The 25,452-nt window shown below is 42.4% G+C and overlaps 1 protein-coding gene across 1 annotated transcript; it reads right to left on the bottom strand.

Annotated features, from left to right (window-relative positions):
- Window positions 1–272: 272 nt before the first annotated feature.
- On the bottom strand, window positions 273–25,371 carry LOC120028899 (G-protein coupled receptor 4-like). The gene is made up of 2 exons (XM_038974170.1): window positions 24,998–25,371; window positions 273–2,409 (listed from the first exon to the last, which is right to left on the bottom strand). The coding sequence occupies exon 2, from the start codon at window positions 1,898–1,900 to the stop codon at window positions 755–757; it is 1,146 nt and encodes a 381-aa protein (XP_038830098.1). The 5' UTR covers window positions 1,901–2,409; window positions 24,998–25,371; the 3' UTR covers window positions 273–754.
- Between the last annotated feature and the right edge of the window lie 81 nt (window positions 25,372–25,452).

Below are 25,452 nucleotides of genomic sequence, written 5' to 3' on the forward strand. Positions count from 1 at the left end.
ACTACAGACTACTAAGAATACAGTAGCCTTATTAAGTGTATGCCAATGAACATTGAAGAAAGACACCAACACAACACTGTTATCAGGCCCATGGTCAACACTCAAATGCTTTTACGGCAACACATCAACCATACAGTTGACCCCCCGACTTTGGTTTCCTGACATGTTATTTGTTCAATGTACCGTTAGAGCAGACACCACACAGTTGAAACGATGATACACTTCATTTATTTCCCAGTGAAATTGTCGAACAAAGACACGTAGCACTGTGCTTCACTCTCCGGCTGACAGAAGACATTTGGGATTTTTGGAGCTGTTACAAGGCATCTGGAGGCTCATTGAAAGAGAAATGTAAACATGTCAAATCCATTGTTAGATAACCCTGTCCCACCCAGATCACATACCTAATATAGATGACGAGGTGGAGAAAGAAACAGTTTGATGGCAAACATCCTTAGTTTCACTTTGCATCACATCTATGCGACTGAACTTACTGTGGTCTTTCTTACTGTCGTCACAATGTACTCGTGGTCAATCTTGATATGACTATGTTCGTCTGTATCAAACACATTTCAATCGCAGTTTACCATTTGAGGTACATAATATGAGGTGTCATCCCCAAAACGGATAAAACATTTCACATGAGAATTCTAAAATCTCTCCCACATTCTATTCTACATAAACTGAATCATCCCCCACTTCCACATAGTCTTGTGTTTTCTCATGTCCGCCCATTGCGGATCAGGATGGCTGTTCATTTCTTAACACTGAGTATGGTCATCTGAAGACACTCCTCTTTGAGGGCCACCAGCTCTGTCTTGTAGGTGCTGGCCTTGACCTCGCTGTACAGGCCCAGTTGCTTTTTGGTGGACAGTGGTGTCTCCAAGGTGACAGATCCAGCTGTCAGTGCGTCAGCTGGCGAGGGCGACTTCCGCTTGAAGACCCCCAGCAGGGTGGTGAGCGCATGACCAACGTCATGGCGTGCGCCCTCGTTAACAAAACAATAGAGGATGGGGTCAGCCACACAGTTCAGGCTGGTGAGCGCCAGCGCCACGTGGTAGGCTGCAAACAGGTCCTCCTCTGCGCCACAGTTGCAGGGCTTCTGGAGGAAGAGGATGCTGCGACACAGGAGGAGCACGTGGTATGGCCCGAAGCACAGCAATACGATCAGGATTAGGCTCAGCGCCAGGCGCTTGATCTTGGCCTTCTCGTGACACTCCGTGGACACATTGCCGCGCACCGCCCGCAGAATGCCCCGGTAAGCACCCAGCATGAGCAGCCAGGGAACCAGGAAACCCAGAAAGGTCCGGTAAAGGTTCATGCCCGCAACCCAGTCTTGCATGGGGTACTTCTCGAAGCAGAAGGTGTGGTTGAAACGGTCCTGGAAGAGCTCATCGTGGAAGAGGGGTGCAGAGTTGGCCACTATCTCGATGGTCCACACCACGGAACTGACCAGCACGGCGGTTTTGACCCGCCGGACTTTGGCGAATTTGAGCGGGTAGGCCACGGCCAGGTATCGGTCGATGGAGATGCAGCAGAGGAAGGCGATGCTGACGTAGATGTTGGTGTAGAAAATGAATCCGAATAGCTTGCAGGAATTCTGGCCGTGAATCCAGTCGTCGTGCTGGAGGAAGTAGTCGATCCATAGGGGCAGGGTGCCGATGTAGAGGAGGTCAGCCACAGAGAGGTTGATCAAGTAGATGCCCAGCTCGTTTTTCTGCTTCACCTGCAAGTAAGCCGCCCACAGAGCCATGCAGTTGGTGGGCAGGCCCAGGACGATGACAATGATGTACAGCGTAGGCTGGAAGTACTGGTCGATCTTTGAGTCCACATTGCAGAAGGAAATGTTGCACATTGTCCTCATATTCTGTAGGTGCATTGTTATTTTGACACTAAGCATTTGCAGGGTCAGGACAATCCGACATGTTGTTGTTAATGAGAAGGAAAGAGGGAAAACGACATTCCGTACAGTGACGTTTCCTTCTTGTTGTTGAGTAATTCCTTATATCCAGGCCTGAAAGCAGACGTTTTCTCCAGGCGGGCTTCACATGTCAAACAGCCGTCTCCCATTTCCCAGTTGGGTCCCACACCTTTTTCAGAGGAAGAAGACAAGAAGAGAAAAAAAAGGAGAAGTGGTGAAATACAACCCCTCTTATTGACAAAGAGCCAGGCCTCCACAAGGACCTCATAAATCTTGGAGAGACTATTGTCCCGGGTCTGTCGCTAGCTGTGGAGAATGGGGTGGGGAGGTTGATGGGGTGGAGTGGGAGGACCGGGCCACTCTGTGCTGGATGAGAGCTCTTCAAAGGCCAAACACACACACTTCCTCCAAGAGAGTCACTGACGATCCATGCCACGCACACAGCAGCAGCAGGCAATCTGTTAACTCAGGCCTCAGGCTCTGCCCACCTGAAACAGAAGAAAGGAGAGCGTGTGAGATAGTGTGTCTTGCCAATTCCAATTCGTTTCAGTTTTCCAACCCAGTCAGTTTTTCACATACAGTTCATGTTTATGCACTTGGAGTGAATTGTCAGATCCATTAAATTCTCAAGTTACCCTATATCAGCTTTCTGCTGCCTATTGTTTCTGGTATGTAGTCTAACGTTGAACTTCCAATACTCCTCACCTCTGCTTGTTTCAAGCCATTATTATTTATTCTTAGATCATTCCGGTCTTTCTCAGTTTCTTATATTTTTAAGATATCTTCATAGTGTATGCTTTGCACAAGAATATAATGACATACTTGATACGAAAGTGTTTACTTTTCTATTGAAAACACAGCAATCACCACAGCCACATTACAAGGTCCTCCTTCTTGAACAGAAATACAAACGGACACAAGGGACAGCCCTGTCTTATCCACCTGTCATGATTGGTCCAATTAGTCACAATTCTGATGGAAACTACACCAATCACTAGTAGCATAATATTCAGTAGTGAACAGTAGTTACAGTATGGCCCTGAAAGATACCATGCTAGTCTTTGTAGTGAAAGGAAGGATGGACCACTCCTATGGTGACCTTGTCGAATACAGTTCAATGGGAACACTCCTATTGATATACAGCAGAATAACTGGGTCACAAAACACGTAGTCAGCAAGCCATAATAAGTTACGGTTAAGTACCCACAATAGGACAGATAAAATGACCCAGTCATGGTGACGAGCGACCAATAATGTAAATCATTCTCGTCAGTTTGCAAGTACGTCCGTGTGTGCGTGTATGGTCTATGGATACATTTATCCCTGGGAATACCCCCTAATGACTAGGGTACGGAAAAGTAAAAGACAGGGCATGTTAATAATTCAACGTAATTCTAGTGTATCCAGGGCACAACATAGTGTAATTCCATTGTGTGTTGTATCAAGGTGTCATTTTCCTATCACCATTCAATTACAGGCACATTTCTTTGGTTTTCTTGAGGATTTTACACAGCATGCTTATAGCTATTACACCCTAACTGTCATACTTGCATTGTAAAATGATGTCAAGAATTTTCTATCTGTTTATTGATTTATCTACCACAGGGAGGAGCAGTGGAGAGGTGCTGAGTAGCAGAGATAGGCTAGGGTAATGCTGTAAGGAAAGATAATGCAAGTAGACTTCAATTCATCCTCAGAAATGTCTAATGACACTTGCATACATCAGCGCCAGCACTAATATTATGATGGCGGGATTTTACATTCTATGCTGTTGGGGTTATTTTCGTTTTCACAGATTTAAAGCTTATGTGGATCTGGTTTCTTTCCAGGAAAAAATGAACACTGAAGAATGTGGTTTGTGCCTACTGTCAATTTCAGATGCTTATCTCAGAGTGTTTGCATGCGAGGGAGGAATCTTAACACTGCAATGTCATCTACAATATAATGTAGTTGTGATCTATACCTGACCCTGAGACAAACTGGACTTAACATGCTTGATATTTGGTTGACTTTGAAGTTAATCATACACAGGTCTTTCTATTAATGCTCACCCTGGTGATTTTTAATTTTTACATTATTTGCCTGGGTATATTCATTTTCTGTACTTAGACTGTGTTGACAACTCTTCCTTCATGGCTCAGTGACCACACTGATGTTATCATCATACCTGCGCTAGTCTTTTGAAGGTTGTAGGCGTACTGACAACATTCATCAGGTTTAACGTCTTCCAACAGTTTGCTTTGGCTTACAAGCCTCAGCCTGTATAATACAACTCATCAGAAGGGTGTTTTGTCCTGTGTCCTCCTACCTGGTCAGTCGAGCCCAGAGGCCTGCCTGGCTGGATGACCCTTGGAATTGTGCTCTGTCTAAACCTGTGCCATATTGGACGTTATGCTAGCCAGTGGTTTGTGAGGGCTGGACATTGTTGGCCACGCAGCCTATAGATTCCAGTGGGAGCAGCAGGGGGAACTAGGGGAGCCTGTGCTAACCTGGAACACATTGTGCAACAAAGCGTGGCGTTTGATCAGCTGCCAGCTAGGATTATCGAAGCCTCGCCACACAAAGCTCGCCACGTTGGCTGTCGCGCCCAGCACCCCGGCACAATGCATTCGCCCTTCACTCCCATAAATGTGCTTAGCCCACACTTTTTGCTCACTCCTACAAATGTAATTTCCATTCAACTGATTTTGGTCTGTAGGTCTTTTGTTTACTTTTGTTTCAGAGATTTCCATTGTCAAGGGGGTATATACGTTGGATGTCTTTCCCTGGGTATATTCAGCTATAGTTTGCGTGAGAGTGTGCTCTTATACCATAATACAGTGGGTAACTGAAACGAATTGAAAACGTTGATGAATGATGGATCCCAACTTAACTCAGTCTAATTTCACAAAGTCACTGTGAGCCCTACCACGATCTTGGCCCCACCTTTGTGTAGAAGTTATCATGATGTGCTAACTCACACAAGAGTGCTGTTGGTCTGTGCCATTGTACCCTGGTAATTGGGGCACATGTAGGTCACCCTCTATAATGAATTAATAATAGGCCAGGCTTTTCCATAGAACCAGCATAACAGGTCTCAAAGCGTGATTAAGTACAAGTTCTCTAACAAGGAGCGCTAACATTACAGGAAATTCCCAGTGAGCATTTCTGGATGTCTAGTGGTTTAACCATGAGCAAAAGCTGATGGACCTAACGTAGTGAGAAAGCTCTCACTCAGACACAAGACGACGGTGTGTTCAGGAGAATCGGAAACTAGCTGGCGGTTAGCCAAACACTCACGTTGACGATGAAACACTGGAGTAGAAGTACTACGACTAACAATTCAATGCGTAACACAACAACACAAGTAAATCCAGGACAAAGGAGTCTAGACATTGTCTTCTTAATCTTAACCCATTAGACTCTATACTGTACCATCATGAACTAGTGATTCTGATATATACATAGCCACAGGAAAAACACTAGGATACGGTCTATTGAGATTATTTGGTCAGCTTTGTTGAACTAATCCTAATGCCAATGAAAACAGAGCTTGCACAGTATTGAAATTACTAAACACATAGGCCTTGGTTTGTTTCTTTATTAAATGTAGGTTAGTGGACCATTAGCTTCAGGTTAGTCAGGAGTCACACAGCTGAAGCACCAGCGGCCTCCATACCTCTGTGTGTTATTTCTTTGAAACGTATCAGATAACTGAGATCTATTGTTCACAGTTATATCTATTTGACCAACCTTCATACGTTTCATAATGGCGACTTGCGCTCTTTAGATTCAACGACAGTCGCCACTTTACCGCACATGAAAGAGTGCATTTGTTCAACTGAATTAGCAGTGTACCCTGGCCAATGTTCAAACGGCACGTAATACTTAAAACTGACAGACACGGTTAAGTCTGAAAACCATTTACCATAATATAATAATTTGATCTATTTTCAGCTCAGGAGAAATTGTCGGTGTTGCTTGGATTGGGGCAGGAAAAACAAGGATGTGCGTTTCATTCAGACAGTTCTATCTAACCTGGCGATGGCTGTCCAAGCCGCACAGCAACCAGTCAAAACTATTCAAACTATTCCTTTTCTGATAGAAATGTAACCCTTTTGGTGAACCCTATGATGAACGGACAATTGAGAAGCTAGGGCCACAATAGACAGTTCATAATCGATTTACATTAATTTAGCCTATGACATTTTCATTGGGAAACTTTGAGATTGTAATAAACTTCTAAAGTATAATTTCTTTGACACAAGTGACATAGTAAATACACTCCAGGTAATATATGCTTCAAAGCACAGATCTAAGATCAGTTTTTCCTACTCCTCACTCCAGATCAGTGCGGATAAGCAATCTATACATACTGACCCAACATTACTTAATATTAGCAATGGTAAGGATGGTTGTTCACTCCCTGTAACATAACCAGTTGGACAAGTGACATAAACAGTTGGACAAGTGACATAACCAGTTGGACAAGTGACATAACCAGTTGGACAAGTGACATAACCAGTTGAACAAGTGACATAACCAGTTGGACAAGTGACATAAGCAGTTGGACAGTGTCGCAGGCATTCACAAGTCTGTGTTTTGGACAGGTCGTCCCAGTAGACGGCCCAGTTGGTCCCAGTTTAATAATGAGCGTAAACACATAGACTTCCTGATGGCCTCGGCGAGGACCCCTCTCTGTCAACTCTCTGAGGTCGGGTGGGAAAGACCCTGAATTATCGAATCAGCTGCACAACAATAAACACAGTAGGGGTGGTGAGCACGAACCTGGCAGTGTTTCAATCAACTACCAGCAATGCCCGGGAGAGAGAGAGGCACTTCTGTTTCCCCCTCACTTAACGAGAGTGAGAGAGAGAGAGTGAGAGAGAGAGAAAGAGGATGATGGGTCTAAAATTGAGCTGCATGATTATTCATTCATTAGGGCAGATCAGTGAGAGGATACTACGAGAGGGTTTGGCAGGTCTCCTAAACAGACAACAAACAGAGGGGTCAGCTAAGGGTTATTTGTGTTCGACTGAATGCATAGAGCACAGGGAAAGGTCAAAGGGATCATGTCGTCTGCAACTCCCTGACTCTGGTCTCTGAAGAACTTGGACTTTTACTTTGTATTCTAATTGGAATGCATTCATTAGCAGTTCCACAAGTGTGAATAACAAATGGGCTCATCAGATAGTTATGATTGTGAGATGATAATTATTCAAATAATCAATCAAAGCACAAAAATTATCAATGTTAAAAACAATGTAATCTTTTTTTAAATAAATGTACATTATTCTGGTATGTTTAATTTCATCCCCAAATACATACTGGATTACCCACTGGTTGGGCAGGGGGTCTAGAGGACCTACAAGGTTAACCACAAAACACTTACATTGAAAAAGTAAGTCTGAGGACTAAATTGCTAATCTACTCCCTTTCCTGAAAGGAATATATTCAATATAGCCTATATTGGGGTGTTTGAGATTATGTTGAACTTTGAATAACATTGAATAGTTAAAAGTAACTCCTATAACTCAAATAAAATATGTCTAATAAAATATGATATTCTACATACTGTCAACCACCCCAATATACACTGAGTATACCAAACATTTGGAAAACCTTTCTAATATTGAGTTCCCCCCTACCCCTTTGCCCTCAGAAAAGCCTAAATTCGTCGGGGCATGGACTCTACAGGTGTCGAAAGCGTTCCACAGGTATGTTGGCCCATGTTGACTCCAATGCTTCCAACAGTTGTGTTAAGTTGGCTGGATGTCCTTTGGGTGGTGGACCATTTTTGATACACACGGGAAACTTGAGTGTGAAAAACCCAGCAGCGTTGCAGTTCTTGACACAAACCGGTTTGCCTGGCACCTACTAGCATACCCCGATCAAAGGCACTTAAAAGTTTTGTCATGCTCATTCACCCTCTGAATGACACACATACACAATCCTTCTTTAAATTGTCTCCTCCCCTTCATCTTCACTGATTGAAGTGGGTTTAACAAGTGACATCAATAAGGGATCATAGCTTTCACCTGGATTCACCCGGTCAGTCTATGTCATTGAAAGAGCAGCTGTTCTTAATGTTTTGTATACTCAGTGTATATTGAACATAGGGATGAAAAAGATTTGTTACGTTTCTACATGGAATTTAACGCAATTTCAACGTATACATAGTTCTGATGATTATGTTGAAATTAGATTGAAGTAACAACATATTAGTCCGGTTAAGTCAATGTTTTTAAGTTGACGTTTTAACCTAATTTCAATGTTTACAACGCTGGTTGAAATGAGATGAAAACAGTGCTGGATGATGGCTTTTTTCAAATCCAATGTATTTTCCACGTTGATTCCACGTCACAATACGTCGACAAATTACGTTGAAACAACGTTAATTCAACCAGTGTGTGCCGTGTGGGTAGGAAATGACATGACATAACTCAAGCTAGCAGCTGCCGCTGACATAATAACTGGTGAAGTGTAAACATAATATCTAACCAACATAATACAGACGCTGCCACTCATACGTCTAGCTATGAATCACAAAACTTTTTCATCAAAAGAAATGAAAGTCGTAAGACAATAATCGTCTTTAGAGGGATTACTTGCCTCACTGATTCTAAACCCACAGGATGCAGCTGTACACTAGGGCTACACATGGCCATCTGAAGTCCAGCTGCCATTGGCCATAGTTATTGTGACATCACAACATACAGTATACTGTACAAGATGAAACCCTGATGAGGGAAGCATAGCTGTCAAACTGTTGGTATCTATTACATGTATTGCATAGGAGCCATAAGAGTGCGTGGGTGTTATTTTCTTAATGTACTGTACCATAACACAGCAATGTTATCTACAGAATGTGGATAAGAGTTGAGATCTTCTTCAGGTTCAACACATTCGAGCTCATGTTGTTGTGCTCTCCGGGGAATCTTGCTCATCCAGCTGGTGGAGAGGCCACACTGTGTTGAGTCTCTGGTGTCACACAATGTCCTGTACCGAACTCAACTGAACCAGAGCTAGCTGACTGCCGAGGGCATCTGTTTTCAAAAGTCTCTGTCACCACTGTTTGGAGTATGTTTGCCAGAGGCCAAACTCAGATGTGAAGATACAGGCACTTTGTGTGGCCGCACTGGCCTGGTGATGGCTTTGAAGTGATCTAATGTTCGCCTTTTTGCAACGGTCAACACAACATCTGTTCAAATGAAGAACTGCACGTAGTTTGGTTTGTCACAAGGAAGCAGAGCAGGGCACAACTCTACAAGACCCACAATGAATAGATTGATTCATATAATGACAAATTCGACTTGGCCTTTATCAGGGCTGTGTAAGGTGACGAGGTAACAGGAAGTATATTATATAACGTGCCATGTTCAGATTCTCAAAAAAAATCCATTAACTTCTCTAGGATAGGGGGCAGCATTTTCACTTTGGATGAATAGTGTGCCCAGAGTGAACTGCCTCCTACTCTGTCCCAGATGCTAATATATGCATATTATTATGACTATTGGATATAAAACACTCTGAAGTTTCTAAAACTGTTTGAATGATGTCTGTGAGTATAACAGAACTCATATGGCAGGCAAAAACCTGAGAAAAAATCCAAACAGGAAGTGAGAATTCTGAGGCTGGTCGATTTTCAACTCATCGCCTATTCAAATCCCAGTAAGATATGGATCTGTTTGCACTTCCTACGCCTTCCACTAGATGTCAACAGTCTGTGGAACGTTGAATGAAGCCTCTACTGTGATGTGGGGCCGGATGAGAGGTGTTTCAGTCAGTGGTCTGGCAGAATGCCAGTTCCTGGTCACGCACATTCCAAATGATATCGTCTTGCGTTCCATTACTTCTGTAGACACAAAGGAATTCTCCGGTTGGAACGTTATTGAATATTTATGATAACAACATCCTGAAGATTGATTCTCTACTTAGTTTGACCAGTTTATTCGACCTGTAATATAACTTTTTGAAGTTTTCGTCCGACGTTCGCTTGGATCTGCGCGAGCGTTTGGACATGTGTACTAAACGTGCTAGCAAAAGTAGCTACTTGGACATAAATAATAGACATTATCAACAAAACAACAATTTATTGTGGAACTAGGATTCCTGGGAGTGCATTCTGATGAAGATCATCAAAGGTAAGGGAATATTTATGATGTAATTTCGTATTTCTGTTGACTCCAACATGGCGGAGAAATGTTGTTTATATCTGAGCGCCGTCTCAGATTATTGCATGGTGTGCTTTTTCCATAAAGTTTTTTTGAAATCTGACACAGCGGTTGCATTAAGAACAAGGGTATCTTTAATTCTATGTAAAACATGTATCTTTCATCAAAGTGTATGATGAGTATTTATGTTATTAGATGTGGCTCTCTGCAATTTCTCCAGATATTTTGGAGGCATTTCTGAACATGGCGCCAATGTAAACTAAGATTTTTGGATATAAATATGCACATTATCGAACAAAACATACATGTATTGTGTAACATGATGTCCTATGAGTGTCATCTGATGAAGATCATCAAAGGGTAGTGATTAATTTTATCTCTATTTCTGCTGTTTGTGACTCCTATCTTTGGCTGGGAAAATGGCTGTGTTTTTCTGTGGCTATGTACTGACCTAACATAATTGTTTGGTGTGCTTTCGCCGTAAATCCTTTTTGAAATCAGACATGTTGACTGGATTCACAACATGTGTAGCTTTAATTTGGTGTCTTTCATGTGTGATTTCATGAAATATTGATTTTTATAGTAATATATTTGAATTTGGCGCGCTGCATTTTTTCTGGCTTTTGGCCAAGTGGGACGTTAGCGTCCCACATATCCCAGAAAAGTTAAAAGGCCCAGCGCAGTCAAAAAAATGTATTTCCTTGTATATTTCCACACTACAGAGGCTGGAATAATACTGTGAAATTGCAAAAATGATGATAATGCCCTTTTAGTGTAAGAGCTGTTTGAAAAGACAGCCTGAAATGTCAACCTGACATCCCCAGGGGGTAAACTATAACATTTGATTTGAAATGAGTTAATAGACCAATAAGAGAGTTCCAAACCTCTCTGCCAATAACAGATAGTTTTCAGTTTCCCCTCCCCACTCAGACCACTCCCAGACAGTCCTAGCAAAATTCTTGCTTTAGAAATTGCTCTTTGCTAAGAAGCTATTTCAGTTTCTTTCATTAAAACATTTTAATTGAAAACAATCACAGTAAAGTACTTAATTGTTAGCCAGAATGTTTTGTATATTTAATTGTTTTTTAGACAGCGATAGAAATGTAGGCTACATTATAATTTTATTCAACCAGGCAAGTCAGTTTAGAACAAATTCTTATTTACAATGACAGGGAAACATATAGAGAGGAAGGACTGAGACGGGATTCATACCCACGTCGCCAGTGGTATATGGTCTAGAGGGCTAACCACTAGGGCAGACTCCGGCACAAAAGCATTCCTTTCTTAACGTATAGGTGATGACACAGACTTATCAATGGTTCACGTCTAGTCTAACTGGATACCAGAGTTGACCATGAATATACTTCAAATGTTAGGCTACTCCTTTTACAGATGAGTCATGGTTATACATTCTCTACATTAGATTACTGATAACTAGGTGTTTGGATGCCTCCTGCATCCTACCAGCTGTGCTTTTATCTGGATTGTACACTAGCTGGAACTGAAAAATGTACTCATAAGAGTACATTACACGGCCAAACAAAACTGCAACGGTGGTAACAGAGTCATGACCAACAAATAGGTAGCACAACAAGCAATCCAAACTTAGTACGGTGAGCAAGAGATAGTTATCATAATTATCATCACTCACTCTGACCGTACTGTCTTTAAGTATGAGTCGTTGAATGTCATAAGACCAAAGCTTTGTGTGTGTGTGTGTGTGTGTGTGTGTGTGTGTGTGTGTGTGTGTGTGTGTGTTTGTCATTTCTATCAAAGATGAGGTGGTTGGTGAAAATATCAAGATAAAAAGTGCCCCAAACCCAACCAGGAGCAAGCAAATTCAATTTAGCGAGGAACAGCGAGAGGGAGATGGGTAAGAGGCGCTAAAACCAGGTCAGGAACACATTCATTACCCAGTCTCTACTCTTCTGACAAAAACAATGCTCTACTTTACAGAGGCTGGCTTTTGATCATGGTCTCATCTGTTTCTTTTTTCTTTCATCCGACTCACTGATCAGCTGAAACGTATAGGGTCAGGAAATACGTCTTTCATGTGCATGAGATCCTGTTTCTATTATAAGATCATAGGAAGCAACGTGTTTGCTGCTCAATAGACACCCTGGTTTCAGTTCCTATTTCATAGATGTAAACCAGCTCAGAATGGGCGTTGGAAGCATGACGACACAGTAGACTATTACAGCCTTGCTAACCATAGGGGTAGTCTAGGTGTCAGGGCAGTTATCACCGTCTAGATTATGTGGTGTGCTCAGTCGTCAACATGCACTTAGCCCCCTAATTAGGATTATGTCAGGATTTTGTCTTGGTAAAGGTCTTAAGAGCAAACATACACATCTCCCATGCAGAGCACACACACACACACACACACACACACACACACACACACACACACACACACACACACACACACACACACACACACACACACACACACACACACACACACACACACACACACACACACACACACACACACACACTTAGTTCACCATATGTCGCACTTTGGCTCACCTAGGTTACTACAGTACCTATGAAACAGAATGATATATATATATACTGTATATATATATATTATTATTACTTTTTCTGCCCAATTTTGTGATATCCAAGTGGTAGTTACGATCTTGTCTAATCGCTGCAACTCCCCAACGGAGTCGGGAGAGGCGAAGGTCGAGAGTCATGCGTCCTCCGAAACACGACCTGCCAAGCCGCGCTGCTTCTTAAAACACTGCTTGCTTAACCCGGAAGCCGGCCACACCAATGTGTCGGAGGAAACCCCGTCCAACTGACAACCTGAAGTCAGCTTGCAGGTGCCCGGTCCGCCACAAGAAGTCGCTAGAGCACGATGAGCCAAGGAAATCCCCCCCGGCCAAACCTTCCCCTAACCCAAACGACGCTGGGCCAATTGTGTGCCGCCCCATGGGGCTCCTGGTCACGGCCAGCTGTGACACAGCCTGGGATCGAACCCAACAGATTTAATTTGAATGCAGGGAAACTGAAATCTGTCTTGCCCAATTTCTACCAGCATGTCACCTTTGCAACTAGGTCGACAAAACTCTAGATCACCTTACTCCACCCCACGGCAACCCTTACAAAGCTCCCCCTTGCCCTCAATTTGGCAAATCTGACCATAACTCTATCCTCCGGATTCCTCTCACATGGAAAAACTCAAACAGGAAGTACCAGCTCAATACGGAAATGGTCCGATGAAGCAGATGCTAAGCTACAGGAGTCACACAGCTGAAGCATAGCGGACTCCACACCTCTGTGAGTTATTTATTTGATCATATCAGATATAACTGTAATTTATTGTTTACAGTTACATCTACAGTATTTGACCAACCTTAATACGTGACTTGCGATTTAAATATGCTGACCCTCAACACGGGGGCCCCTCAGGGGTGCGTGCTTAGTCCCCTGCTGCACCCTATCCACCCACGACTGCGTGGCAGCGCACGACTCCAACACGATCATTAAGTTTGCTGACGTCACGACGGTGGTTGGCCTGATCACCGACGACGATGAGACAGCCTATAGGAAGAAGGACAACAACCTCTCCATCAAAGTCAGGAAGTCAAAGGAGCTGATCATGGACTACAGGAAATGGAGGGCCGAGCACGCCCCCATTCACATCAACAGGGCTTTAGTGGAGCGGGTTGAGAGCTTTAAGTTCCACGGTGTCCACATCACTAAGGATCTACCATGGTCCACACAAACCAACACAGTAATGAAGAATGCACGACAACACCTTTTCCCCCTTAGGAGGCTGAAAAGATTTGTCATGAGACCTCAGATCCTCAAAAAGTTGTACAGCTGCACCATTAAGGGCATTTTGACTGGATGTATCTTCGCTTGGTATGACAACTGCTTGGCATCCGACCACAAGGTGGTACAGAGGGTAGTGTGTATGGCCCAGTACATCAATGGGGCTGAGCTTCCTGGCATCCAGGACCTCTATACCAGGTGATGTCAGAGGAAGGCCCTAAAAATTGTCAAAGACTCCAGCCACTCAAGTCATAGATTTTTCTCTCTGCTACCGCACGGCAAGTGGTACCGATGCACCAAGTCTGGAACCAACAGCTTTACCCCGAAGCCATTAGACTGCTAAATAGTTAATTGAATAGTTAACCAAATAGCTACCTGGACTATCTGCATTGACCCTTTTTGCAGTAACTTTTTTGACTGATCAAATAAGCTGATGCTACTGTTTATTATCTATCCTGTTGATTGTACATATCTACCTCAATTACCTCGTACCCCTGCACATCAACTCGGTACTGGTACCCTGTGTATACAGCCAAGTTATCATTGCTCATTGAGTATACAGTTGAAGTTGGAAGTTTACATACACTTATGTTGGAGTCATTCAAACTCGTTTTCAACCACTCCACAAATTTCTTGTTAACAAACTATCATTTTGGCAAGTCGGTTAGGACATCTACTTTGTGAATGACAGAAGTAATTTTTCAAAAAATTGATTACAGACAGATTATTTCACTTATAATTCACTGTATCACAATTCCAGTGGGTCAGAAGTTAACATACACTAAGTTGACTGTGCCTTTAAACAACTTGGAAAATTCCAGAAAATGATGTCATGGCTTTAGAAGATTCTGATAGGCTAATTGACATAATTTGAGTCAATTGGAGGTGTACCTGTGGATGTATTTCAAGGCCTACAGGTACAAAAGTATCTATATCCACAGTAAAATGAGTCCTATATCGACATAACCTGAAAGGCCGCTCAGCAAGGAAGAAGCCACTGCTCCAAAACCGGCATAAAAAGCCAGACTATGGTTTGCAACTGCACATGGGGACAAAGATCATACTTTTTGGAGAAATGTCCTCTGGTCTGATGAAACAAAAATAGAACTGTTTGGCCATAATGACCATCGCTATGTTTGGAGGAAAAAGGGGGAGGCTTGCAAGCCGAAGAACACCATCCCAACCATGATGCACGGGGGTGGCAGCATCATGTTGTGAAAGTGCTTTGCTGCAGGAGGGACTGGTGCACTTCACAAAATAGATGGCATCATGAGGCAGGAAAATTATGTGGATATATTAAAGCTTGGTCGCAAATGGGTCTTCCAAATGGTCAATGACCCCAAGCATACTTCCAAAGTTGTGGCAAAATGGCTTAAGGACAACAAAGTCAAGGTATTGGAGTGGCCATCACAAAGCCCTGATCTCAATCCTATAGAAAAGTTGTGGGCAGAACTGAAAAAGCGTGTGCGAGCAAGCAGGCCTACAAACCTGACTCAGTTACACCAGCTCTGTCAGAAAGAATTAGCCAAAATTCACCCAACTTATTGTGGGAAGCTCATGGAAGGCTACCCGAAACGTTCTATCACTTCTCTATTATCTCGAATGCTGACTTGTATTTGGATGGTGGCCATCTGTTCTTTCATACCATGACAACGTCTGTCAATTTAACCGACACATTGTTAAATAAATGTTAAATAAGAGGTCAGCTACCCATTCATCCCATTCCACAGACATTATGTTCTGAAATACTGTACTGTACATGAGATGAAGGGCAAGTTCAGCTGCCATCGCCCTTGGCCCCCATGTTTGCAGTGCAAACCATTGCAGCACAGTGTCCTTAGCTCCCTGCATCACCCCTGTGATTTAATACAGCCTGTGACTAATGAGGGGGAGCCCAGCCCGTGTGCGGTGTCGGCTGCAGCAACCTTCACTTGGCCCTAAGCAGAGAACAGGTATTTAATTCTGGCCTAGCAGGCTGCTCATTTCACGCTCGGCTGGAGAGCCAACGTCGGGTCTCTATAAAGCCCTGGGCAGGCTTCCTGCAGGGAAAATTAATGACTTCAATAAAAGTGCCACATTTTCCATTCAAATTCCCACCGGACGGTTTTATTGGCTGAGCCTTAATTTGGCCCAATCAGCTTGTTGTGCCGGAAATGAATTATTGCGTGTTGGACTGTGGCCACACTGAGCCGCAGACCCTTTGAGGTTCTTACAAGACAACTGACATATCACCCTTTCCTCTCTCTCTCTGAGGTAGGATGCTGAAGTACCAGTCAGCTCCAGGGACACACCGGGGCATTCAAGTTGCCACAGATAAACAAGGTCTGTGGGATTTTTGTAAACGCCAGCACTTTATGAGTCTGAGTAATCACAGCTGAAAGCTGCTTTTGTTTGAGTCTGAATTCAGGCTTTGAAATCCTCCCTGAGCCAAAGTCCCACTAGTAACTGTTATCAGCCTGCTGGTTGACAGGCTTGAAATGGCAGCAGACCCAGAGTACACAGTGGAAGAATGCCACTGACACTTCCTAGACAAATAAAACGGCTGCCTGCAAGAGGAAATACATGGTGGTACTACAAGGCGAATGCCAGAGTGCAAATAGATCACTTCAATGAAGAGAGGTCTGGCTCTGGGGTGGAGGAGGTGTGGGTGCCGCCGGGGATTTGTCAGTCCCTGTGTACCTTCCTGTTCTGTCAAACTTAGTTTAGTTTAGTTATTAGTACTGTCCTGGGGGAAACAAGCAGCATGTCATGAGGTCATAAAAGGTCAAACCAAACTAAATTATTGCAGATCAAAGCTCTAATTCATACTGTTTGTGTGAAAAAGTCCTTTCTCACAATGCTGGTGACCAGGGCCAGGCATTCAGGCGCCTGGATAGAGAAGGACCGTAATACACAGACTATGGTGCTGTTGTGGGTTGATGAGCACGGTGCTCTCTAGTTCATGTGTGTGTGTTGTCTGTGTGTGCATTAGTAACCAGCTGTGTGATCCCCATGTGAGCTCAGAACCAGAATGAGCTTTATATTACCAAAAAATAAGTGCGGGACGGGTGCCCAAATTAACCATACATTACTTGATTAACGGTCAAGAATACAAGTCCCCAACAAGCTTTCCTCTGTCCTCACAGTGAGAAAATAGGGGTGAGAAAGGACACATTTTTTTACTGTTTAAAAAGGTGGAAAGAGGCCTAGCCGACCATAAAAGGGTTTTGTGAAGTGTCAGAGAATCTGAGGCAGTACTAACTCAAGTTGGCATGTTTTGCTATGTGTGTTTTCCCCATCTTTTGTTTAAAACACCACTCAAAGTCAGGAAATCCTCCAGTTTACAAGCAGCGTTCCCCATGCTGATGAATATGAAAGAAAAACAACCTCTTGACAGGAAGGATAGTCCTCAGCACCTTTAGAAATGGTCCATCAATTAGATTTTTAGATAGATTAGATATTTTCCACCATCATTTTTCACCCAAACTAACCCAACCCTTTTGCTATGCCAATCCATTGCCCCTCACATTCACAATACAAATCATGTTTGTCACAACATCACTCATGGATAAAGTACCCTGGATCTATGACTGCACTTTCCAACCACGGAAGAAGAAATCTTCCTCCTCTAACCCCGAGGCTTTCTTCCTATATGATATTTCATCCACATGCACTTACATTTTCAGAGTGCTGTGTAATCGATGGCCTGCAGATTAGGCAAAGTGCTGGTAGCAGGTGCACACAGAGTGCAGACCACTCGGAGGCTTGTATTCCCTCTCTGATGTCTTTGTGAAAGTGCTGACAACCTGACGCCATCTCGAAATGCTTGTTGTCTATGAAGTCATCATCCGTGTCTCTGTAAACACTGTATTCTGCCACAGCGTTCCTCTCTTGGGAGGCTGCTTCTTTGTTCTCGCGGGTCATTGGAGACACGTGTTTACATCTTTACACAAAGGTGTACAGAGACACGGTCAAAGAGGTTTTGAAATATCTGTTAGTATTGTTTCTTACATGGTAATCCCGTTTACATAACACACCTGAAACACTGAGACAGACTGTACAGTTCGATCAATCCCAACTAGGGATGCACATTTCGGTCAACTAGCCAACCCTCATTAACCGGTCAACAAACGGTAAACATCTTTCCAAACAGTAAAATGATGTGACCAACAGAAAATACTATGCATGCTTTCAGGCCCACAGGGAAAGGGTGGTATGGGGAGGGTTTTCTCTGGTTCGCCAGGAGGAGGGAGGGAGGATGTAAAAACATCCACGTTTGATAAGCAACCTTGAATGTTTATGGGGTGGGGTGGGGGGGTCTTAGGGGATAAGTGGTGGGGGGGGGGGGGGGGGGGGGTGAGCAGATAGAGATATGGGGGAGTGGGGAATGACAACCATCCTGTGTTTCTAGGCAGGGTGGGAAGGGGTGCAAAACATGGTTTCTGGGGGGGGGGTGTTATTGAACAAGCAACTCAAGTAATGAAGTAGCTAATAAAATGTCATTTTCAAACATTTGCCAAAATGCAATTCACAGGAAAACACTGTTCTAAACAGTGAACCTAATGCGAGCGATTCCATTTGTGACAGAGATGAAAATCTCAGTTTGAAACTTACAAAGATGGGGAATCTAATAGCAACAACTAACATGGCTAGGATTGTGCCTTTGGCTTCTGGACAACGAAAGAAAGTTGATATGAAAACCAATAGAACAGTAGAGAAATGATGGTTAATGGCATGAAGGTTGGATTTTCACTAGGCTACTTTGAAGCAAGGTAAGAAATGCCTCATTATTTGAAGTAAACGTAAAACGTTCAGGTTTCAAACAATTATACTGCGTCAAGCTCACGTTGCAAAGTGGTGGGTGCCGCGCTGATAGCTGCCTACTGTTGACTATAGCCTATGCAGTCGAATGACAAATGGGATGCATGCTTAAATTACAAGCACCTCTATTTAATCGTGGCCATCAAAACAGTTTTTAACACGCAATTGCATTTAGAATAGTTATTTGTTGCGCAATGCACAATGACTGGGCTTATAAAAGCACATGTGTCACTCCAATACCAGCTGACAGGTAATAGGCTATTCCTCTCCTCAAACTAGGCTCTGTACAGTATGTATGCTGTATGTATGCTGTGTGCGTGCGATAAATAAGATACATGACGACTAACTAAAATACCATTTAGTGGCCAATTTAATGCCACTAAATTATGCAAATGCACCTATAAACCGATAAGCATGACCGGTCAAATGTATTTTTGGGCCGATTAACGGTTAACCGTTAACTTCCCTAATCCCACTGTTAATAGAGTCAGTTCAGCATGAATTACTTTTCTGAACAGAGCAAGCTGAAATGGAATTGACCCCTACCAAGGTACTAAACCTGGGATGTCAGAAACAGCAGCAAAGGTCATCAAGCCTGAAAACCAGAATGAAACATTTGAATTCTATAATATGAAAAATCTGACTTAAAAATGTAAAATAAGTCATGGTATTGGTCATAGCTGTCATAAAGCAAAAATGGAGAAAAAAAACAGATGGGCATAAGGAGGCTAGCCCTTTAATATTTGAATATACAAATATTTTCTTTGTTGCTTTACCAATATAACACAAACAAGCATGGGAGATGTAACTAGATGGATTGTTGCAATGTAAATTCCAGTTAGCTTTATGAGGGTACAGCAAATCTATGGATATGCCTGAACAATGGGAAGATGTGTCCCTTTAAAGCATTTGGAGCTTTTACAGTAGCATATGTGACTCATCACCTGGATTCGGTCTTATGTAGCAACATTGGAAATTGTGTTTTTTACATTGGATAAAAGTAGAGACTCAGCACTACAAAATGGTATATCATACACTATATTTTTGAGGAACAATGGGAAAGCAATTCTGCTCTGAAAGTTGATAGACTTGTAAACTCACTTATGAGAAATTGGCCTTTGAATGTTTTGGTATCTGTTGAAGAGCTCTTCTTTGTCTACACACATTCAGCATCGTTCACACCCTCTTAAGCTTTAGCCCTACCCATCTCATTCAGCGTTCAGAGCACACGCTTGATGCTCTGGCCGATGATTTATTTACATCTGGATAACATGAAAACAGCCTAACCAGCATTGCTGGTTACAATTTCATTACGCTTTTTTTGCCGACGTTTACTGACACCGGCCATATTCAACGAGTGTTGTGAACTAAACAATGAACCAAGCTAGATAAACAACGTGTAAGATCACACACATCATTAGCTAATGAGCCAGCCAGCTAACGTTAGCTAGTTAAACAACAATTAACATAGTGCCAAATCATGTTGTTACTACCCTGCATGAATTTGCTGGGAGCTAACCAACCAGGTTCAATGTTAGCTAGCTAACCTTAGGTGCTAACTAGCAATTCAAACGGCTCTGGGATACGAATAATAATGTCAGCTAGGGTGCCAGCCAGCTAACGTTAGCTAACTAGCTAACAGTACACTTTAGCTTAAGACATGTAGCTAGCTAGGTAAACAATCAACCTAGCTAGGTAAACAATGTGTAAGATCACACACGTCATGTAACTTTAGGTAACGAGCCAACCAGCTAACATTAGGCTCTAACTAGCAAAGCAAACGGCTCTGGGATACGAATAATAACGTCAGCTAGGGAGCCAGCCAGCTAAAGTTAGCAGTACACTTTAGCTTAAAATGAATCAACTTTCTGTCAAAATTAGAAATGTGTAATATCTGAAAATGTAGCTAGTTAACGCTAGACTATCTTACATCATCATGCATGATGGATGCGTCTCCCTGTCATGGATGCCATGCCACGATTGCCCTTAGTTTGAGGATGTAATCCGGAGACAGGTGTTTTCTCCATCTCTTTAGCTATCATACTCTAATTCCACTGATTTCAAAACTCGATCTTCCAGAAAGTGGAGAGCAACACTTATGCAGCTCCACTACACATTTAAAAAAGCTGTGTTCTACAGGATTACCAACACAGACTGACCAGCTCAAATAAACAGAAGCCGTCTATATGGCAGACCAATCCAAACTCCTCTCTCGGCATGTCCAGCCCACTCATTATCTCAGTCAATCATGTTTAGTGGGAAGGTTGCCCGCTTTTTCTGTGGCTTAATCAACAAGGCTCATAATTTAACAATTGTATTCGTATTTACAGATGGCATACAATTGGCACATGAAAGTTCACATGTTCCAGAAGGCATTTCTGCCAAAATAACTAATTTTGATTTTAAAAATTAAAAACATTAAAATGGCTCTCCTGTGAAGTCATGACTTGCGACATACACATAGTTTCCTAAAACGGGTCACATATTTATTTATTTATTTTATTACCTTTTGGCAAGTCAGTTATGAATATATTCTTATTTTCAATGATGGCCTAGGAACAGTGGGTTAACTGCCTTGTTCAGGGGCAGAACGACAGATTTTTACCTTGTCAGCTCGAGGATTCGATCTTGCGGTTACTAGTCCAACGCTCTAACCACACGGCTACCTGCCACCCCACATATGAGCTCATGCTTTGTGTGTGGATTTGATGTAGAGTTAAGATGGAAAGTAGGTATGTCGATTGAAAAGTTTCAATGCATCATCATTAAGCTGAAAATCCAACCTGAAAACATGTCAAAAGCCTTTTCATGGCATATTCTCAGTGGAACGTCAACCTCAGTGGCCTGCACAACAAATTAGAGACAGCCCAATGACAACACCTAAGCAGGCAATCCAGCTCTGCCTGGAAAACAATATACAATTAGACCAAGCTGTGGTTGGGCCGGCTGAGGCTCCTCGCTCGTTATTTGGCGATAACCACTTCACTTGTCAGGCTATTAAAGGTGCACTGTGCAGAAATCATTTCGCAATTTCCTGGTTTCTAAAATTCGAATAGTTCACCTAATATCAGTTTGTGACAAAACAAGAAAGTATAGTGTAGAGAAGAATCATTGTACCATCTAAACTGCTGTGAAATATATTTCCATAACTACAAATATTGTATTTTCAGCTGTTTGAAGATGGTGTACAAAACCTAAAGTAAAAGTCGCAAAAACGAAAGCATAGAAATAGCACACATAGAACAGCTTAGACTTACTTTCCATGACAATGACAGATCTATTACATATATTTCTATGTGAATATGGTCAGGTCGCCCAAAAAGTTACATATTGCAGCTTTAAGTGTCCATGCTTATCACACGTCCCCCGTGTGAGACTGTGAGCAATCAAGTGCCTCTAGCTTGGCTAGATTAAACGTGTGAGTGCTTCCCCCTTCAGTGGCCTTGGATACTGAGGACCCAGCCCCAGAGAGAAAGGCCTGCAAGCAAGCAGGCAGAGGCAGGAGGACTAGCTACTGAATGAGTGGTTGACCTGGAAGAGATCAACCACCAGTCATTGTGTGTGGACATGATTTAATATGATGCCATGAAAACATAGTCAATGAGGCGGTAAAACCCTCCCTAGCTCCGTTTCAGTGGGTACAGTACACTACAGTAGGTACAGTGCCAGCATACAACCCAATACACAGTGAGTGCATAAGGAGAGTACTGTACGATAACTCACCAAGTTAAAGGGATAGCATTTTTAGATATTTAGATATTTGTTTCCAGTCTATGGACAAGGAGTGACTGTAACATTGATCCCACAATGCTTATGCTGCTAATTGTTTTCAGTGGCAAGTGTAACTAAACCAAAGTGTGGATTGCAGACATTCGTTGTCCATACACCACTTTCAAGGTAAGGGAACTAATGTAAAAAATCTAAATTGCTGATCTATCCCTTTTTAAGCTGGGATTTGAAAGGACGTACCCGATTAAACGTATGAGGTATTGTGGAGAGTATCAGTGGCGTGTATTCATGGTTGCCAAGGGAAGCCAGGCTTCCCCCCAAAAATTACCAATAATTTGTTTTATTAAATAATTTAGCGTTCGTCTCTCTGTGTTTCATAATTGTCCTTCAATTTGCAAGAGGCTGAATGTATCTCACTGGAGAAAGCATCTGAGCGAGCGAAACAGTGCCCCTCTGTCTCTGCAGCCCATCTATCTGATGCTGTCTGGTCAAAAATAGTATAATTTTGTTGCCGCCCGTAGCACTGAATGCAAGGGATGCCAGCAAGCATTTGGCCTCCCTTGATAAGAAAATTATACAATAATAGCCAATCAGCGTTGAGCTAAACTGAGTGAGCTCAACAGTGAATGGTCCTGTTGCATCAATTAAAATTGTCAAGGGTAGCCAGTTTGGATTTGGTTTACCACCAATCACATCACATCAAAAGCCAAACGTTATTGACAGAAAAAAACTTTAGTTGTTGCATCTCGTTATGTTGTTGTCTTCCAGTGGGCACATACACATCTAGCAAACCAAATGTTGTGAGTTTGAATCTCATAACTGTGAAGGATGGTTTTGTTCTCTTTTTAACAAAAATATATGCCTTATAGAAATAGGACATGTTAATCACAAAACATAGTGTGTTGCTAACCCAGCTATTATAGTGTTGCACAAACATAGCGGGAATGCAGTAAAGCTGTTGTTAATCTAGGGTGTCGACTGTGCAAACCAGAAGGTTGAGACAAGATGGAAAATTACTGAATATCAAGAAAACAGGAACTGAGCAATGTAACAACCGACAACTCAGCTCAAACTTCACAACAAACACTTCCGGATATCTGGATCCTGTGTGCTGTGAGGCTGGGACCAGCCTGGGCACCACCGATAGGCTAGCAAGTTTAAACCACGCTAAGCCTCTACTGTGACAGGCCAACTCTAAAGTTGGAACTACCTCTGTCACAGTATAAAAGAAGATGTCTGTACTATTTCAGTCAGTTCTCTGCTTTACCCTGCGTGGTGATACAGTGAACCCGTATATATGAAAATTGCATTTACCATTTATCGCTTATGTTAAATAAAAATACTTAAAGTATGTTTGGTGACTCTGAATCACATTTTATCCTGATACCAGATTCGATTGACGCAACCTTTTACATAACGGACAAATTTAGCATTGTAGTTAATTAGCAACTTTTCAACTACTTACTACTTTTTAACTACATATAATACGAATTGTAATTCGTAACATATCATACGAAATGGGTGATGGACATCCACAAATGAATACATACCATACGAAATGTAACATATCATACTAAATAATACGAAATGCTCTGAGACCAGGTTGCAGCCAGCGTCAGGTAACTGTATGCTTTGTGGACTCCACCAGACAGATGTTGCTCTCTGGTTTTGTGATGAAACAAAGGTGTGGCTTATGAACTAACAGGTTCTCGAGCAAAGAACGCACATATCACAACACGTAGGGTGTAATATGGCTTTTTTTATGGCTTCCCCACTGATTTTACCCACGCATCGCTACTGGAGAGTATATACCTGTAAAGGCCTAGAATGTTTGAATAAATGGCTTATAAAAGCACGGGAAGTGAGCAGTAGCAGTTAATTGCAGCGGGTTGGTAAGACGACACCGTCTAGAAGCCAGGGTAAATAATTCCAGAGCTTTTAGCAAACCACACTGTGATATGTGAGTCTTGAAGGTCAGTAGCTCAACCCGTTAAAGGGTAATCGTTTCTCCTTGTTCAGAAATGGGAATTAGTTGAATACAATACAGAGTTTTTAAAGGGTGAGATTCTGCTGTAAATTACAACCATCACTGCAGCCAATGATAATTTTGAAGGAGGAAAAGACGTTACATTGTGTGGAATGTTTACAGAAAAGACCGCCAATGTGCATTGGACTTGACTCCATTAATACTCAATTGAATATTTTTTGGTATAGCAGGAGAGCAATTCTCTCAAGGACGTGCTTTCAATTAACTGTTTTTGCTACTGTTAAATAAGTGGGAGCGGTAGAGATAGTAAAACCTATAAATGCTGCCAATATAGTAGTTTCATTTTCACGTTTCACTAAACCCATCAACAATTGCAAATGTTATCTTATCAGGAATTCACACTATTACGTTACTTTCGATAGGTCTACCCTAAATATATATAGATAGATAGAAAACAGAGAGATCTGTTAAAATAAAAAGCCAACGATACATGTATTGATGGTACAAAACATACGCCTAAAATACATGCCCATCCTTTCTCAAGCAGGTGATAACAGGAGCGCGAACTTCTAAAGTCTAGATTGTCATTTATAGTTTACATTAAATACACGTTGGAACACTTACATTCAGGTAGGTTCGGTGTCAATTTACCTCCACGACATTGTCTATAGTACAACTGATTCGTTGAGTAAACTGTGTAATCCTCACTCCTTATTCCTCCGAGAGTCCGGCGCTGTGTCGAATTCTTCTTTGCTCACCTTGTAGATGGCGACACTGCACTCGCGGTACTCGTCTGCAATCTGCACATTGTAGTCTATCTGGCAGAATGCTTCATATTTGCCATCAGTTGTTTATCGGACATTGCATTTCTTTAACTTCTGTGGAAAACCCCAAAAAGTAATTGAGAGGGAAAATAGAGAGTGAGAGCGCGAGAAAAAGTGCGTGCTTATATGAGAGAGCGTGCCTGCGTGTGTGAGACAGAGAAAGATAGATAGAGAGAGCGATTCAATTGCTGCGATGAACAGGACATCAATTATTGTAAAGTAATGGTCAACACCAAAACAGGGATCCAGTGTGAA

The sequence above is a fragment of the Salvelinus namaycush genome, chromosome 34, assembly GCF_016432855.1.
Source record: "Salvelinus namaycush isolate Seneca chromosome 34, SaNama_1.0, whole genome shotgun sequence".
NCBI classification, from domain to species: Eukaryota; Metazoa; Chordata; class Actinopteri; order Salmoniformes; family Salmonidae; genus Salvelinus; species Salvelinus namaycush.

Coding starts and splice junctions, on each gene's coding strand:
- LOC120028899 (XM_038974170.1), bottom strand. CDS start 1,900: ATGCTTAGTGTCAAAATAACAATGCACCTACAGAATATGAGGACAATG.